This window comes from Hypomesus nipponensis, chromosome 1 (assembly GCF_054491055.1).
Source record: "Hypomesus nipponensis isolate SF chromosome 1, ASM5449105v1, whole genome shotgun sequence".
NCBI lineage: Eukaryota > Metazoa > Chordata > Actinopteri > Osmeriformes > Osmeridae > Hypomesus > Hypomesus nipponensis.
This window is the reverse complement of record NC_140361.1, coordinates 10,327,697-10,345,075: the sequence shown is the minus strand read 5'-3', so window position 1 is coordinate 10,345,075 and position 17,379 is coordinate 10,327,697. Positions and strand designations below refer to the sequence as shown.

Genomic DNA, 17,379 nt, shown 5'->3' with positions numbered 1-17,379 from the left:
TCAAACAATGAGTGAACAAAACAAAGGGTGCTTTATTGTAATAACTTTATTTTAGCAAGTCACAATACAGTAGTTAAGGCACTTACACATGCAATAAAACTGATCATACAAATAAAAGTACAATTTTCATATTCTATCAATAATCAAGGTTTGAATGAACTACATCCGTACATTTAAAATATTTGTGTTTGTTTTATGACATTGAGGCACACAAAATACTAAATTTTAGCATAATATCTTTTGACAGGTTTTGTGCAAAAGCAAAAAGGTAAAAGAGAGCATTGAGGCAAAGTGAACAAACCTGGTCAATACAAGTCATTCATGAAATCTTACTGAACAGGGCGGGGTAGGAGAAGAGGAAAGAAAAGTTCAAGGCGAAACCTGAGTTTTTTCACCTACCGTGCTGCATTTGCTTCAAAGTGGAAACAAAAAGGCATCCAACGTCACAGATTGTATTTGTCTGTCAGAAAACCACACTGGGGGAAGTCCTGGACAAGTCTGTCCCTGAGGCAGGAGACACTTGGCAGGTTTCCCACACACCTGGCCCACTGTATCTGACCCAACACCGCTCTCTCTCAAGGCTGCCATTGTGCATCATCACCACCACCACATATCTAACCCCAGTACATTCTTTGGTCTCCTGTGGCCCACTGGTTCTCTACATACAATATTTGTCAATGAATGACAGTTCTGCTTGGTTTTATTCTTTAATAACTATTGGTAAAGAATTGCCAGTTTGAGAGACTAAACCAAAGACCACTGAGAGTCTGCCGTGTCGTCTGTAGTGACGTGTAAACAACCCAGTCTGTCTCCAAATAATGTGTCCCCCTCACGTGTAACAACTCTGACAACACAAAGCCAACACGACACCTAGTGGCACTGGCCCAAATTATAACTAACCCCGCAAGGCCTTATCCTCACACTACAACCATGATGTCATCCACATTGTCCGTCTCCCGTTCCCCCAGTTGGCTGGTGAGGTCGGGGGGCTGGGTAGGCTGGGGCTCCTGGGGGGGGTCCAGCGGCTCCTCCGGTACCAGCACCATGGTGGCGGCGGTGGCGTAGGGGTGGGGTTGTCCACGCTCCTCTCCTCCCCGCCTGCAGCAGCACTCGCAGCGCAGGCAGCACACGCAGTGCAGGCAGTCGTGGACGTTGTACCTGAAGAGTTGCCGGCAGGGGTGGCAGAACTGGTAGAAGAGCAGCATGAAGAGCACGGCCAGGCTGTAGCAGATGAGCAGCTGGGCCACCAGCATGGGGGCGCATACATACTCGTAGAAGTCCGACTGGAAGAAGTACCAGAAGGCGATGAGGGCCGCGTTCTCCACAAAGCGGCCCCCGTAGTACGCGGCAAGGCGGCTCCAGCCCTGCTTCTTCTCAATGAGATCCCTGTGGGCCAGGTCCAGCTGCACTGCCGACCAGCAGAAGATGTTGATGCAGGCGTAGAGGAAGATGAACATGCACAGCACCAGCGTGGTGTCCAGCTTCCCAAAGTTCTTCTCCACATTCTCTGGCAACGAGCCCCGCCGTGCCCAGAACTCTGCCCACGGCAGGAAGAAGAAGAGGAGCAGGTTGGCCAGGCCCACGGGGATCACCCAATGGGTGAGAGCCGTGCTGAAGAGCACCAATGAGGTGACCCGTGTGGCAATCTCGAGGCCTCGCCACAGGATCATGCAGATGTAGGCGGCGGGGCGGAGCCGGACCTTGTAGTCATCATAACGGATCTGGATGGCCAGAACGCTACACACAAGAGCACCGTAAGTAATGGAGACCAGGGCGATGATCATCAGAGTAACTGGAAAGACAAACAACAACAATAGCATAGTGATTCAATAGTGATTCAAAAAACAACTAAGACTGTCACTGTCAATTTACTTTCAACATGATTTATGTCTCACGTCGAGGGATAATGATGCATTTCTCCTGGATGGTGGCATAGAGCTGCAGGGTGAGCTGGGGGGTGGAGCCAAGGAAGGCCTGGATCACTGCGGTGCGTTTGAAGGCGTTCCGATGAGTGGCCAACTTGCGTTCAGAGTGTCCGATCTCCCATTCCATGGGTATGTTCTGGCCTTTCTTCATAAGGTTGATCTTCCTGGAGATGGTGACATAGGGCTCCTCTTTTTTACCTGACTTGAAGTAGACAACCAAAGCCTCGAAACACCTGAAAGGAACGACAAAACCAATGAGAATGCAGTAATATATTACAACCACCAGAGGGCAGTACATGACACCACCAGAGGGCAGTACATGACAGGCTGACGAGGACAGGCTGACTAAAACAATCTCCTGTGGCAGACGGTTTAATGGCGCTCAACTACTTTCGTTTTGTTAGCATACCAGACACAGTTTTCTATGTAAATGTATGAGTTGGGGAGAAATGTCTTAAGAAAATCATTACAAGGAGGTTGGAATATCCTGTTTACTTTAGGTTTCCTTCTGACACACATTGGATTAGCCAGCATATTTTACTGTAATAGCAGTAATAGTGTAATAACTCATCCGTGAAATCAATAAATGTAATGTGTTTACTTGTAATGGTATAGCTACACCAGAGGGCAATCTAAGGTAGAAACTATAATATGATGGTCAGTTCTGAGGAAAGGACTGACACTGAAACCTAAGAAGGGTGTGTTCCATTTCCCTTTGCAAGGTAAATGCGTCCACTGTTGTCAACAACAGGAACACAAAAGTAGTGTAGAGGAATAGATGAGGATCTGTAGTTTCTTCACTAAATGCTATCCGTACATGTCATATCCTATTGCTAGTTGTCTGTTTTTAAGTGATATAATATGAACAAAGCCAATATCAACCATGTGCTAAAAGGCTCCAAACAACTAAAAGGACCTAGGACCTTGGGATCCACCCCCAGAGAAGAAAATCCCACAGCAACTCGGAACACTGGAATGTTGTCTTTTTAATCCAAATCAACTCCTTCTTTGGCCATGGGTTTTGAGGAGAAGACAAACACACACAGCCAGCTCTACCGACACATAGTTCACTGCACAGTCATATTCAGCTAGTGTTTCATCAGCTGTTGTGGTTTACGAATGCTTTCAGTGCAAAGGAACAACTCAGCTCCTGGTCTTTACTCGACCTGTTTGTGACCTGCGCCAGTCGGGAGGAAAGGGGTTGGGTCTAGGCGTCTTCTGCGAGCTTATCTTTGTAAGAATACGGTTAGAAGGTCGTCTCTGCCTTTTATGACTTGGGCAAAGACTACAGCAAGAGGGGGAGCCGTCACAAGACCATCGTTTACAGACAGCCCTTATCGGGAGACTTGGCATTACGTAGCGCTGAGAATGCAGGAAGACTTGGAGAACACACTGTCAGCACATCAGAACCTCTAAACCACGGATATGCACTGAAATACCCAATGAACAAAGGATAAGGTATATCTGTCTGTGTTGTCAGGAATTAGCCCACTTTTGCAACAAATACACATCCTGTTTAGCTCCACAGCCACTAGGCATAACCAAGCTGAGCCTCAGGCCTTATCAACAGTCAATCCAAGGCTAAATGCAATGTTATAATTCTATAAAGTACCCTTAACAACCTGCAACTGTTAGTCAAGTCACAGTTGGCAGTAAGACAGGGTGTAACTGAATGTGTGAACTAGGCTAGTATGTTGATTTCTTAGCCCTTGGGGGTGGGATGGGAGGGGGGAGTCATTACGGGACAAGCCAGAACAGGGTTTGGCCACCCAATGCAGAAACTTTACTACAGGTGGAGAAACTCACTCTGCCCTTGCCTTAAGACCCTGTGTCGCGTATAGTCTAAGGCAGCATATTGGGAGATGTTGTAGCGTTGCTGTTTAGATAAACGAATGGAGGAAGTGGTTCTGCAATTTGCAAGCTCAAAAGAGGGCAGATTTATTTCCTTACCCCAGCAACAGCTATCCTAAGGTTGGGGACAATAAACAGGGTGGCTATCCCAAGGTTGGGGACAATAAACACAATAAACAGGGTGGCTAACCTGTTGGCTCTGTTAACGGTCTTGAAAAACTGTTAGAACTTTGAACACCTGTCTGACTTCTCCTCCTGCAGACTCACTCTTAAGTCTCAAATCTTTTGCATCAACCCTTTTGGCTGCCTGGCACAACTTCCCACCCACAATGGTAGACACCTCCCTCAATAACCTGCTGCAATCAACAAAACAGGAAACTTATCCCCAGCGTGACAAGATGTTGCTCTACTCAGTACCAAGTAGTGGGTCACTTTTATCATCAGAATGCACATAGGATAGGCCCGAGCATAATAGTGTATCCCACTGTACAATTCCTGACTTTCACAACTGAATCTTCATAGTCTACAGTGCATTCCTGGTCTATTATAACAAGCTGTACAGCCACATTTGAACCCTCTCCCTGGGTTGCTAGGAAATATGTTGTATTGAATTGCACTGACTTAGCTGTATATCAAAGATGACTTCACCCACCAAGCTGGACAGGAAACGCCCATTGCTTCTTGTGAGCAGTGGTGATCGATGGGCCTAATAGTCCTCATAACATTACCTCAAGTCAAAGTATGCAAACATACATCAATCATCTGAAACACTAATTACACATTATAATCTGAATCCAAAAGCATTGAGAATAGGCTATGTTTAAAAAAGAATTCAGCATAGAACCACTGACACAGATAATATCTGCTTGTGTTTCTCATCAACATTACTTTGTTAATCCTCCTCTTGCCTAGAGAGTCTCTCTGCCCTTCAACAACCTCAGTCTAATACAACCAAGCAGCAAGTACCTAGACCAGTGAGAGTGAATGATACTGAGTGTGGCTTCTTCCTCTGGGGGACTGCCATCTCCCATGGCTCACAATTACCTTGTGTGTGCTAATTATAGAACTGTAACGACTAAACCATGACCTTGATCCATTTAAACAGAGTAAAAGCCATAGGGGTGCAGAGCACTTGCATGAATTGCACTCACAATGTCTCATGTGCTGACTTGGCCCATGCCAATTGGTCAGTTACCCGATGAGCAATACTAGGTGGGGCATTTGTAGCTTTGCTGTCGGTAGCTTTAATATGCATTGTCATCTCTTTAGGAACCACATGAATCAGAGCTGTACTTTTAAGCAACATGACAAAGATGCCTGTTTCTGTCCACCTGTAAGTCTTCAAGATATTCAAATATCTGACCCAGTATTTGCAACTGTATTAACTCACTTCATTGACATTATCTTTACTATCTATGCACAAAAATGCAACACTGGACCTTTACATGATGCTTGACCTTCTAAGTTACATGGCAGTCCAAGTTAACTAAATAATCGCATAAATGTTTCAAAACATTAGCCTGAACCACTCAAGACTCCACCCCCACATTTTACTTCTCTGCTGAACAAATGAATCACTGTCAAACCGGTCTTGCTGCAAACAGACACCCTTTGACAAACTGACAAGTTATGAGACTTGGTACACACAGTGTTTTTTCATCTGGGCACAACAGTGTGACCAACAGGGTTTTATATCAGCTTTATTCATAGGGATTCACTGGTGCCCCCTTCACTGAAAATCAAACCGGTTTATTGGGCCAGGGAGTCGCATACAATCCTTATGGTCCCATGTCTGCATGATCTCTCTGGGCAAGTACTGCGGCTCTCACTCACAAGCTAAAGCACTCTGCAAGTGTACGTAGTAATAAATCACTGTTAATATAACGACGCCCATGAGTGCCCATATAGGCTACCTACCGAATGAGAGGACCCATGAGCAGTAAATGCATGAAGAGGACCAGAGGTCGATCTCTTCCGAGGTCTCTGTGGATGAATGTAAGCGCCAGCTGGGTCAATATAGCAGGCACCAACATGAAAGTAATTGTCAAACCTAGCCAGATGTCGTCATGGCTCCTGTAGTATTTGTTGCACAGCACTGATGCGCTGACAAATTCCGCACAATACAGAAGGGTGGCAAGCACCACGCTGAAGGGCGGTTGGATGTTACTGTGATTGACCACAAGCATGACTCCGTTTTCCATTTGGGGAGATTCATTTTGGGATTTCTCGGCCTCCATAATCTCCGTGTCAACTGGGTCGTAGTGTTCCTCCATGATGAGTTTGGTCATTTGGCAAAAGGTAAGCGTAAACAAATGGAGCTTTCAAGCACAGAACTGTTGACACCCAACAATATCCATTATCGGATCCTTTTTATAAAAGCCCGATTGCGTCTATATTAATCCTTGTGATTCCATCTTCCCATCAATCCATCTTCAATGAATGTTTTGATAAAGTTTTACTTCTTTTGCCTTCCTACGATCATCTTGTAGTCTTTGCCCAGTCTTTCCAGCTGCAACCAGCGATCTTCAATGTGTTGTTGCATGCCATTACTACACCATGTGGTCACCGTAAAAACAAATGTAGAGTTTCCACTACGCTTTTTTAAAAAGCCGACATGTCTCTCCCACAAACGAAATTGAGAAAGAAGTTTCAAACTGTGCATTTAAAGCACAGCTAGTCCTTCCGGTGTTATCAAAAGTACAGTTGTCCTGTAATTTGTACTGTCGTGGTGTCGACATTCCTTTTAGCCTACTGCAAAATAAAAAACAAATGCAGTCTCTTTTCGGAGAGCTAAGCAGGTGTGTCTTAACATGCACGTTCGGCTGGGTTATTACCTCAATGCCCCAGGGTCCTAAACTCACTTGATTCTGTGGGCGCAGCTGTCGGACCTTATTTCCAAATGCGCCATATACTTTTGACAGTAACATACCTTCTGGACATAGGCTTAAGAGGCCACTGCAATTTGAACCATCCTGTTCCTCAATCGAAACTTTCCTTCTCAACGTTTTTGGAAAGGACAAACAATGTTGTTTCTTTGTAATTTGTACTACACGTTTTTCTGGTTCTACCCATTAGCTGGGTAGAACCAGGCTTTCTGGATAGGGTGGTCCAACCTTGTTGTTATGGCTTGTCCCTGAACTTGGGGCTATCTTGTTGTTTATGATCAAGGACCTATACACTTTTTGCGACTTACAAAGCTCTTTCTTGTACAAGCTCTTTCTTGTAAGTCGCTTTGAATAAAAGTGTCTGCTAAATGAATAAATGTAAATGTTGATAAACTATATTTTAAGTGCGTAACAAAAGGTTTAAATTTAAGAGGCCACTGCAAGTTGAACCTTTCTATTCCTTACTCCAAACTATCCTTATCAGTGTTTTCTGGAAAGAAAAAGGTGCAGACAGTGCTCTTTTAGTTGTAGAATCAAATGAATGGCTAGTGTCCAGATGGCTGACATTTTGTCCATAGTATCAAATGAATGGCCAGTGTCCAGAAGGCTAACATTTTGTCCAGTTATCGTATCAAATGAATGGCCAGTGTCTAGAAGGTTAACATTTTGCCCAGATATAGTATCAAATGAATGGCCAGTGTGCAGAAGGCTGAAATTTTGCCCAGATATACAGCTCTAGAAAAGAGACCAATGCACCTTTTTCTCTCCTTTCCAAAAACACTGAAAATGAACATTTTGAGTGAAGAACAGAAGGTTTCCATTTAATCTTAGGATGTGGTGTTTTTACTCTGGTCTATGCGATAGTAGCTCCTATCAACATAACTAAGCATATTGGTTTCTGTCTATTATTCCGACAATGTGTCACAACTAGTGTTATGGTAGGCTGATATTTTAGGGGAAACATTTGCAATCTCACTGGTAATACTAACATGCTATGCTAGGCAGCAGAGGGCACAGAGATCAGTTGTCCTTGTTTTCCCTATTTAGGCTTCACAACTGTGACGGAGCCAGCCCTCCTCAGTGCCAGGGCTGTGTGAAACAGAGCTATGTGAGCATGTGCAACTGCCGAACAAGCGTCCTTATTCACAGTATTGGACACAAGCATGGCTTGGAGTTCAATGTCAAAAAGCTCAGCTGTAACAATGTATGGATCTTTAATCAAACATTTCAGTTCAAGTTGTACACTCAACACAATCTTCTACACAACAGAGCAGTGTTTTCAAAATGTAAAACAATTCTGTTTGCTTAACTGCTATGCAAACAGGAATTTATTTCATTTGGGAGGTTCTTGAGATTAATACCATCTGCTCCGTCTGCCAGTTATTTCCATTTCAAAGTTACTTTTTTAGTCATTTTTTTAAGGAACTTCCTATCCTATCTGTTTCATTATAAATCACTCCGCCATCATAATTTAATTCAACATCTTGATCACTGTAGCTTAAAAAAAAAAATGGAACCATAGTCTTGCATACAGGCTCCAAATGTATTAATACAACATTACAGCTTTAGATCAGAGTAGAATATAAATAACTAAAGTCATGACTCGGCAGCCAGGATGTGAATAATTCCTGTAGCCTAACAGACAATGAGTCAGACCTGAGGCCTGCATTGTGAACAGCATTTACATGGTCTGCTGGAGGCCTTGTCCTTATTAATGCATGTGCTTGGCTAGACAGTGTTGTAGTAGGTCAGTCAGTGGCTGCAGGGTGCAGAGGATGCGTAAAACCATGGGGGAAGCAGTGTTAAATTGAGACTGTCTTTGATGGTTCTAATAAGTGCTCGTATTCCAGTTCTATACCAAACTGAGAGCTATTAGATAGTCGATGGTTTGAATCAAACACATGATATCAGCCGGATACGTCAAATCCTCAGCAAGTCAGCAAAAACATTGTGTGATGGTCTGTAGAACACATTCAACATATAGCTTAATCCAGACATGTACTGGTCAGGTGTCAGATACATTTGAGATATGAGGAGGACATTGAGCCAGGGTTGCTAATGTGTGTCTGCATGTGTGTGTAGTGTGTGTTTATATGTGTTATTGGCAGCTGAAGGAGGGATGTGGTCAGTCTTGGATGAGTATAGTCAGCACATTACCAGTAAACCATGCCCCATTGGACATTGGGATAATGACTTAACAAGATGAAGACACAAAAGGCAGTGCAGGAAGTTGTTTCCATGCAACCTGATTAAATGACGCAAACAATGTCTATAAGTGGATAACCCCTCAGAATATATCCTGTCACAGGTATTTCCTCAGTCATGTCATGTCTATAATCACGTCACACTGCAGCTAGTGAAGGATCAGGGTTTCTTTTATGTACCTTTAGTGATACCTTTAGATGAACGTTTCCTTGAAATAGGCTTGGCCTTTCTCATCTAAAGAGACTTATTTGGTCTCTTGGAAAATTATTTCCTGCTCATGTCATATAATCTGTAGAAACACAACACAGACTCTTATGCAAATATTTTGACGTCACCGCTTAAGGTGGAAAGGGATCTTGTGAGTTTGAGGACATCTAGTGTTTGTTTTGAATGACTGCATCACTTCCTAATGTTAAAATGTGTCAATGTAACAATAATGTAAAAACAATGTCTTTCCATGTTGATTATTGTATTGATAATGGTTTTATAATAAGATTTGGGCATGGGGTTTAGATGTTGTGTTATGACACTTAGGCTATACCTTTTTCAACTGGAGGCTACTTTGTGGTAGTGTCACTTTCATCAAGGTCCCAAAGTCTTAACCATACAACTGAAGCTGTGTAGAATACGTTGGATAGGGTAAATAACTAAAAGATGCAAAAGTTAAAAGAAAGAATGCTTGAAGCTTGGTTTAAAAACAAAATACTAATTTGTATTTGACTTTTGGACACTGATGTATTTTGCTGTGTTAAACTCTGTGTTGTATAAACAGTGTAGTTAGTTTCTGTTTACATAACAAATGACCACCTCTTTCATTCCCTCAGTAGAGATGTCACAGAGAGCAAAGATCAGATTGAACCAAATTAGGGTTGATGAGATTCTAGGTATGCCTTGACGCTGGGATTGGTCACCACATCACATGACCCCCTGTCATGTAAACAAACGCTGCCAAAGTATGTCATCATCTGCTATGTGGTTGTTCATGCACGCCATCTCATGTTATTCTTTCATAATGGGTGTTTCCTCTTTCAGACACTTGCATGGTGGCATAATTTCCACATCAAATTACAAAACACATTGATGTTAAAATGGGACATGGGGACATGATCCTGATCACAAGGTGAGGCATGCTGTCCAATAGGAGTGGCAGATCTTCCAAGGACCTGTGTAATTGGTTGATAAGTCAACACAGTGTTTCTCAGGTTGCTCCTCCCAAATGAGGTGACCAAGGGATTTGTGGCATCATTTGAGCCTAATTAGCTTTTAGCTGTCGCCTGCAATATGCCACAAGAACAGTACAAACAAACAAACGCATGGAAGCAGACATCTTATGGTAAGTATTCAGACAAACTATTGATCAACTTTCTGTTTTTGAAATCTTTTTGTCTTTTTTAAATCTTATTTGAATTTTCTGTTGCAAGGGTGTAGATATAAATATGAAATTAAGGGTAACCCCATGTGCCAGTGTGAGTAATATGTTGTGTGGATGTATCCTTTATCTGATACCTTATTTATTGTTGTATGTTTTGATATAGAACACTGAAGTTACAGAACCTTTTGCTTATGGTTTACATTACCAAGTTGTTGACAGTACTTTGTGTTCATAAGAAAATATTTTTCTTTGAGTTGTATTGGGAATAATTAAGTCACATACATTGTCAATAGATAGTTAGTTGGTATACTTTTGCTGTTTGATATTCTAAACTATTGCATAGAAGCAAAAAGCTAATTAAAGAAACTGACCATATAGGTATCATGTGTATAGAAGTGAGAAAAAGTCTCAGGCCACACTAAATATTGAATTTGTGTTTTCACTATTCATGCTTCCTTTTATTGACTTCATTCAGTGGTCTTTCTTTAATCAGTCTGTATTTTTAACTGCAGCTATTGGCTCATTTGAACAGACTAAGGACACAGCCTGGTCAGTGGCTGGGACCTAAATAGGGTCAGTGTTGTTCACTGTGAGAAGCAGTCACTCTAACTCACACTAAGTGAGTCAGTCTAGGCTTTAGGAGATTAGAAGACCTGAACAGATGCACTGAACAGAGGGCTGAAGCCAGCTGGATTTATTTAATACACGTACAGTCTTACACCTCAGACTCCTCAGATACATTACATAAACATACACACACACATACAAGCAACACACACAACATACGTAAATAATTACATACATACTGTACATACAGGGAAAGAGAAAGAGAATGATTAGACCAGACCAGACCAGACAACACACAACACAAACAACTTGTGACAGCAGACACCAGGTAATGTGCCCAAACATGATATGAATAACTTGAACCTGGTCAATACCAGAACTGGAAACTTATAGCTTGAGAGCTGAGGAGTCTTTTTGCAGTTTAAGTATAAACTGTGGACCAAAAAGTAATATAATATATAAAAAAGTGCTGACACTTTGAGGGGGAAGCAATTGGATTGCAGATTTAGTGTTGTCCCTCTTCAGACATGTCGCCATATGCAGTCCCTGATGCATGTGGAACACAAACAGCTGCCAGGTAGACTTGGCTGGTCAACCCTGTCTTACAATAAGGTCTGCCATCTGGTTCCAGGTACGAGCTCCAGAGAAAATGGTGGCCCCTGTGCTCGCCTTGCTCTCCTCAACTAAACATGTTCAACCTGATGAGCAACTGCTGCAGCTGGGTTTCCAAGATCCAGCAACCTTTAAGGTGAAACAGTTTGCCTCTCAAAATCCAATTAGCCCAATGTGATATTTCTACCCTCTCTTCAACACAGTTTAAATAAACTACAATATTGTTTTTCACACAGGAAAGTCAATGTCCTGGTAGTTGGTCTTGACAAAGCGGGAAAAACATCCTCTGTCAAGGGGATGCTAGGAGGTAAATTAAATGTCACTGAATCCTGAAACACATTTTACATTTACATTTAGTCATTTTGCAGACGCTCTTATCCAGAGTGACTTACCGTAAGTACAGGGACATTCCCCCCAAGGCAAGTAGGGTGAAGTATCTTGCCCAAGGACACAACCTCATTTGGCATGGTCGGGAATCGAACTGGCAACCTTCAGATTACTAGCCCGATTCCCTAACCACTTAGACACCTGACTCCCTAAACACACTAACAATCTTCCTTTCCAGAACACAAACAGAACCCTTCAGTTTGCGGTTACTGATTCAGGTTACTGTGTTTGTCGGCAGTGCCACCAGGGGATGTAGGTCCGACACATGGGTGTGTCCGCACCGAGCTGAGAGTGGAGAACTTCTTGGTGACCCTGCTGGACACAGGCGGAGCCCCGGAGGCCAGAGGAGCATGGAGTGACCACTATGGAGATGTGCATGGGGTCATCTTTGTGGTAGACTCCAGTGACAGACACAGGATCAAGGAGGTCAAGGAGCTTCTTGGTGACCTGCTCAAGCAGCCCAGAGTGGCTGGGAAACCACTCTTAGTGTGAGGATCCCTCATATATCTGTCACAGACTATCGATGAGGAGATTTGTATACCATTAGTACAATTAATTTGATTTTGTATATGCATTTTTGTATTATTTTTTCTAGGCTGGCCAACAAACAGGACAAGATGAATGCTCTGCTGGGCAGTGAGCTGATTGAGATCCTGTCACTGGAGAGGCTGGTGAACCAGAGCCGCTCTTTGTGCCACATTGTGAGTCCTAAAAGTGTCACTTACACAAACTCAAAAGCTGAAAGATTCATTCTGTTAGATTCCATGCAGACGTGATGATCTCCTCTCTCTCTCGACCTCAGGAGCCTTGCGCGGCCTTAATGGACCTCCGGCGCTGGTCGGACAGGAAGACTTTGCGTGGTCTCCGCTGGCTTCTGCGGGCCATCTGTTTGGATTACCCAGAACTCTGTGCGCGCATTGCCAGGGATAGCAGGACACCTTTGGCACCTCCTCAGGAGAAAGATCGACGAGGGAAAGGAGAGAAAAGCCGCAACAAACCTAAAGTGGAAAAGTGAGAGATCGAAAGGCATTCACACAGGCTTACCCAAAATGATGATGTTTATCTTATATCTTGGTGTTGAATCTAAAGTATCATATTTTGTCTGGTAAAGTCTGGTCTTTGTTGTGCAGAATACGTGCTAGCAAGACAGATCTCCGACATGTTCCCCGGCCACAAGAGAAAGACAAAAAGGCCAAGACTGGAAGCACACTGCAGCCTATTCGAAATATGTTGAATAAGGTAGAGAAAATACATACAGATCTTGGGGAAGATGCCACACCCATTGCAATACATTGTGTGTGTCAGAATTATACACTGATCTGTCACTTTTGCTTATCTGCTAGGAGAGCACTCTAAAAAATACATTTAAAAAAAAGAAGAAAAAGCAGGTCAAAATCAAGGACACAGAGAAAAGCAAAAGAGGAGAGAATGAGGAAGAGGAGGTTGAGGGCACAGAGGCAGACCAAGAGAATGGTGGGCAGAAAGAGAAGGCCAGCAGAGCCCTGATAACGCCTAAACGAGGCAAACTGAAATGCAAGACAAAAGTGAAAGAAGAGACCCTTGACCGTCCAGAATTACTTGATAATGAGGACAAACCTGCCAAAGGTAGGCACGTATAGAAGGATATATGATTGAGAATTTGAACAGCTTATAAGGAACTGTTGCTTTTTGTTATGCTTTTAACAGATATGTTCAACATTTGCATTATGTCGCTTATAGGTAAAGAGGAGAAGAAGAAAAAGAAGAAAGCTGCGAAAGTGAAGAAGAAGAACAAGATCAACACAGAGAAGGTGCCGGCAGAGTTATCCCAGCCAGTCGACCTCTCAACAACCTTTGGTGAGCCCCATGCTATTTCTCTAGACTCCCAATGCAATTCAAACTATATTTTGTTGTACACAATGCCATTTGTATAAGATACATGATTTCCCTGTCTCCTGCAGATCTTTACCGAAAAGCGATTTTGGCTTTGAAAGAACGTCAAGATCAAGCTCAGTAAAAGTAAGAAGGTCCTGGGTCTTGTGTGTGACGACGGGGTCTGCTGACGACAACAGCAGTCTAAGTTTATGATCATGCAGTGACACCTTAGTGACCATCCCCCCCAGGACACAAAGCCATCACAGAGATACGGAGGCCTGCGACATGTTGCCCAGCCTGCACCATAACCATACATGAAATCAAATCCTGACCATGGATTACTGAAGAAGATTTTCAAATCTTTTGAACTGATACTTTGTTCATTGTTGACATTGTGTAACCCCCAATTTCTGTTTAGTGCTATTTGTGTTTTCTTTTGTTTGGTATGGATGTATTACTGTTATTTCTTAAATGTTACTGTTAAAAACAATACTTTCCTGATGATGTAAACTTGGCCATAATATTCAACTGTAAGTGTGTGTGTAAGACATGATGTATATATTTACCTTTTTCTACATTTATTTGACAAATGTTCCCCAAGTGTTCTGTAAATTAAGCGTAAAATGTGAGGAACTTTTGGAGCGTGGACTGAAAACAAGAAATAAACATCTGTAATAAACGTGCATGCTTCCTACATGATTTGACTTTTTAGACTTGATGGATTGCCCTCAATTTCACAATCATGCAACCTGACAGGAAATATCTACAATCGTACAAATGTTTTCATGCATACAATACGTATGTGCAGTTCTGTGCCAAAGTATTAGCCTCTCAAGAAAAGTGACATGCATGATTTTTATGTCCCTCAATAAGTCTGGAAACAGATCTACCACAGGGCCATTTGAAATGAATAACATGGCAGTACAAATCGTATTACTTCGGTTTTGCATTCTAGGAGGCCTTACCGGTTAAACGAGGTTTTGTCCCTTTTCATTATATATGTTCTTTAAGTTTACTTATGCCAGATAGCTGTTTTTGAAAACAACCCATCACTACTAAGACAAATGGATTTAATTTGACATTTAGACTTTACAGTAGGCCTGTATTCAGTGAGTAAAATAATTTCAATAGGCCTACGCTTCCAAAGACCTCAGATGTACAATTGCATCTAGGTCTATCACAATCTGTTACTGAAATGGAACACCAGGACCCAGCAAAGCAACCATGTCGCCATATTTGTCAGTGTTCCAGAAGCCCATCCCCCTTTCGCATCTTCATAGGATAGAAAGAATACACTCTTTCAGATAGGAGCGTGCATTGGGCACTTGACGCGCAGCTTGGCGGCGACACACACAGGAAGATGGCTTCACCGAGGACAATAACCATTGTGGCACTCTCCTTTGCTCTTGGTCTGTTTTTTGTTTTCATGGGTACCATTAAGCTTACACCACGATTGAGCAAAGATGCATACAGTGAGATGGTAAGTAGGCCTAAGACTATAGCAACGAATCGCATGTGCTTCTGACAGGAAAGGCCATTGTTCTGCTGTAGCCGCGAAAGCTCTCATGCTCTAATAATGTGACGAACGATGCTGACCCACATAAGAGACCATGCTAAAGCCCCAAAATATAACGTGCAGGAGGATTTATGTAGACAAAAATGGTCATCTTGAGACAGCCTATAAAACATGGGATTGAAGGCGTGCTCGTCATAGAATGAGACTTGCAATAATGGCTGTCTAATGAATAGTCCATAATTTGTTTGCTAAATTATTTATTGAAACTGGTGTCACTCTTGCACTAGAAATAACTAAATATAGGCCTACCTTTAAAACAGGAATACTGTGGTCAGTCAGAAAAGTCATCCCATAATCTGCAAATTCATAAACTAGGCTACATGAATGAATGTCGTTCAGTTTCTAACGTTTGATAGCCTGTTAATTAGACCACTGTTTACGATTACACGGTTATCTATTTTCTTTTTTTAGGGAAATTAGGACAAGAAATGTAGGGTATTAATAAAATAGTGCAATAGAGCAAACAACGTCAATGGCGGCGCATTCGAGCAAATTCTGTGCTGCACCTGTCGGTGCTGATGTTTAGTCGCTTTCGGGATGTTTCTGTAGCTCACTATGCAACACATCATACATGACCACTGTGTTTATTTAGTTTGTTTGCCCACATCGAATAGCACCTTCCTAAAATGTGCCTACACATTTTTTTAAACGACATCAAGGACAATTTTTATGGCCCATAGTGGGCCCACAATTAAAGGGACAGGCTCAGATTTTCTATCACTCATAGGACCAATGTTTTCAAATTGAAGGCTATAGTCCTCCCTACTGATGAGGTATTTTCACATGTTTGTCAATAACACTGTCACATTTTCAATAATGCTGTCATTGTATTTCAGAAAAGAGCTTACAAGAGTTACGCCAAGGCGTTGCCAGGTCTCAAGAAGATAGGCGTCAGCTCTGTCCTACTCCGTAAAATTATCGGCTCACTGGAAGTGGGCTGTGGTGTGGTCCTGACCCTAGTGCCAGGGAGACCAAAGGACGTGGCAAATTTTATACTTTTGCTGGTCATGTTAGCTGTCCTCTTCTTCCACCAGCTAGTGGGAGACCCCCTGAAACGATACGCCCATGCTCTAGTCTTTGGTATTCTGCTTACCTGCCGCCTGCTTATCGCCCGCCAGAGTGAGGATCGGCCTGAGAGGGAGGAGAGCAGGGAAGAACACGTGAATGCTCAGGAAAAGAACAAGGTCAAACAGTCTTAATATGGCCACTTTTCTAGTTTGGGCAGAGCAACAGCAAAGGGAATCCTGTGTGTTTCTTTGGATCGTCGCAATTCTGGTTCAAAGGGAAAACAGTCGCTGAGAAGAGTGATACCCACACACTCCCTGTTACACTGTCTTGGCTGACTGGTTATTGGTGTCCCCTGCCCTGTTCCCCAGCACTGATCCTGAAAACCTGAAGTCCTATATATTCTATCCATTACTGTGGACTATCGTTACATGTGGCAACTGAAGTGAACTCAGCTCTTAAGACAGTTGCCCATCCAGAATCTCTTCTAATCACTGTTTATTATTCTATTATTTGTACTATTTTATTTAAAATGTATTCATCCATATACCGTAGAAAATGTGATGTGTGTTTTCTGTGTTCTGGAAATATCCCTTTCAATTTCTGATTTCATCACTATTAAAGATTTATCTTCTTTTTGTACTGTTTGCATTTTAGATAGGAATGGTTCTATGAAATGATTCTGTTTCATGTCACACAGCATGATTAATTTAGAAATCAACAATTGTATAACTGTTCAAAATAATTACAGGTGTTAGAGGTTTATTTGATATTGATTCTTCAATTACAGTATCACATTTTATGAATAAGGTATTAAAATAAATGTAGTATTCTGTGAAGCCATTTTTTTCTTGTACACTAGTTTTTCTTGTTGATAGTACTGCATGAACGCCTTACCCCTTTTCCTCAAAGAAAAACAGAACTGTCAACTGCTTACTGTTTAGTGAATCATTGCTTTGGTGGAAGATAAAACTGTCATTGCTATCACATTTTCATAAAATCTATGAAGGTGGAAGAGACTTTGGGACAGTTGCTGCATCAAGTGCCAGGATCAAAATTGGCACAATAGACCATCTGCTTTTTAAATGACACGTCAAATAAAGAACCTGGCTTTGTGTCTTTCTCTAATGTCTCTAAAGT

The 17,379-nt window shown here is 42.3% G+C and overlaps 3 protein-coding genes across 4 annotated transcripts; 2 read left to right on the top strand and 1 right to left on the bottom strand.

Moving 5' to 3' along the window:
• Positions 1 to 30: 30 nt before the first annotated feature.
• Positions 31 to 6,555, bottom strand: xkrx (XK related X-linked). Its single transcript, XM_084688480.1, has 3 exons — positions 5,694 to 6,555; positions 1,896 to 2,158; positions 31 to 1,792 (listed from the first exon to the last, which is right to left on the bottom strand). Exons 1-3 carry the CDS (start codon positions 6,062 to 6,064, stop codon positions 918 to 920), a joined length of 1,509 nt encoding a protein of 502 aa, XP_084544606.1. The 5' UTR covers positions 6,065 to 6,555; the 3' UTR covers positions 31 to 917.
• Positions 6,556 to 10,025: 3,470 nt separating this feature from the next.
• On the top strand, positions 10,026 to 14,341 carry arl13a (ADP-ribosylation factor-like 13A). 2 transcript variants are annotated; one of them, XM_084688572.1, is made up of 10 exons: positions 10,026 to 10,199; positions 11,437 to 11,553; positions 11,654 to 11,724; positions 12,043 to 12,292; positions 12,400 to 12,505; positions 12,607 to 12,815; positions 12,935 to 13,043; positions 13,148 to 13,409; positions 13,524 to 13,640; positions 13,745 to 14,341. In XM_084688572.1, the coding sequence occupies exons 1-10, from the start codon at positions 10,180 to 10,182 to the stop codon at positions 13,798 to 13,800; spliced, it is 1,317 nt and encodes a 438-aa protein (XP_084544698.1). In that variant the 5' UTR covers positions 10,026 to 10,179; the 3' UTR covers positions 13,801 to 14,341. The 2 variants fall into 2 exon arrangements, with proteins under 2 accessions (XP_084544698.1, XP_084544763.1); XM_084688637.1 differs by lacking the exon at positions 10,026 to 10,199 and adding an exon at positions 10,829 to 11,133.
• A 599-nt stretch (positions 14,342 to 14,940) lies between these two features.
• tmem35a (transmembrane protein 35A) lies at positions 14,941 to 17,362 on the top strand. The gene is made up of 2 exons (XM_084699075.1): positions 14,941 to 15,138; positions 16,071 to 17,362. The coding sequence occupies exons 1-2, from the start codon at positions 15,019 to 15,021 to the stop codon at positions 16,431 to 16,433; spliced, it is 483 nt and encodes a 160-aa protein (XP_084555201.1). The 5' UTR covers positions 14,941 to 15,018; the 3' UTR covers positions 16,434 to 17,362.
• Positions 17,363 to 17,379: the final 17 nt, after the last annotated feature.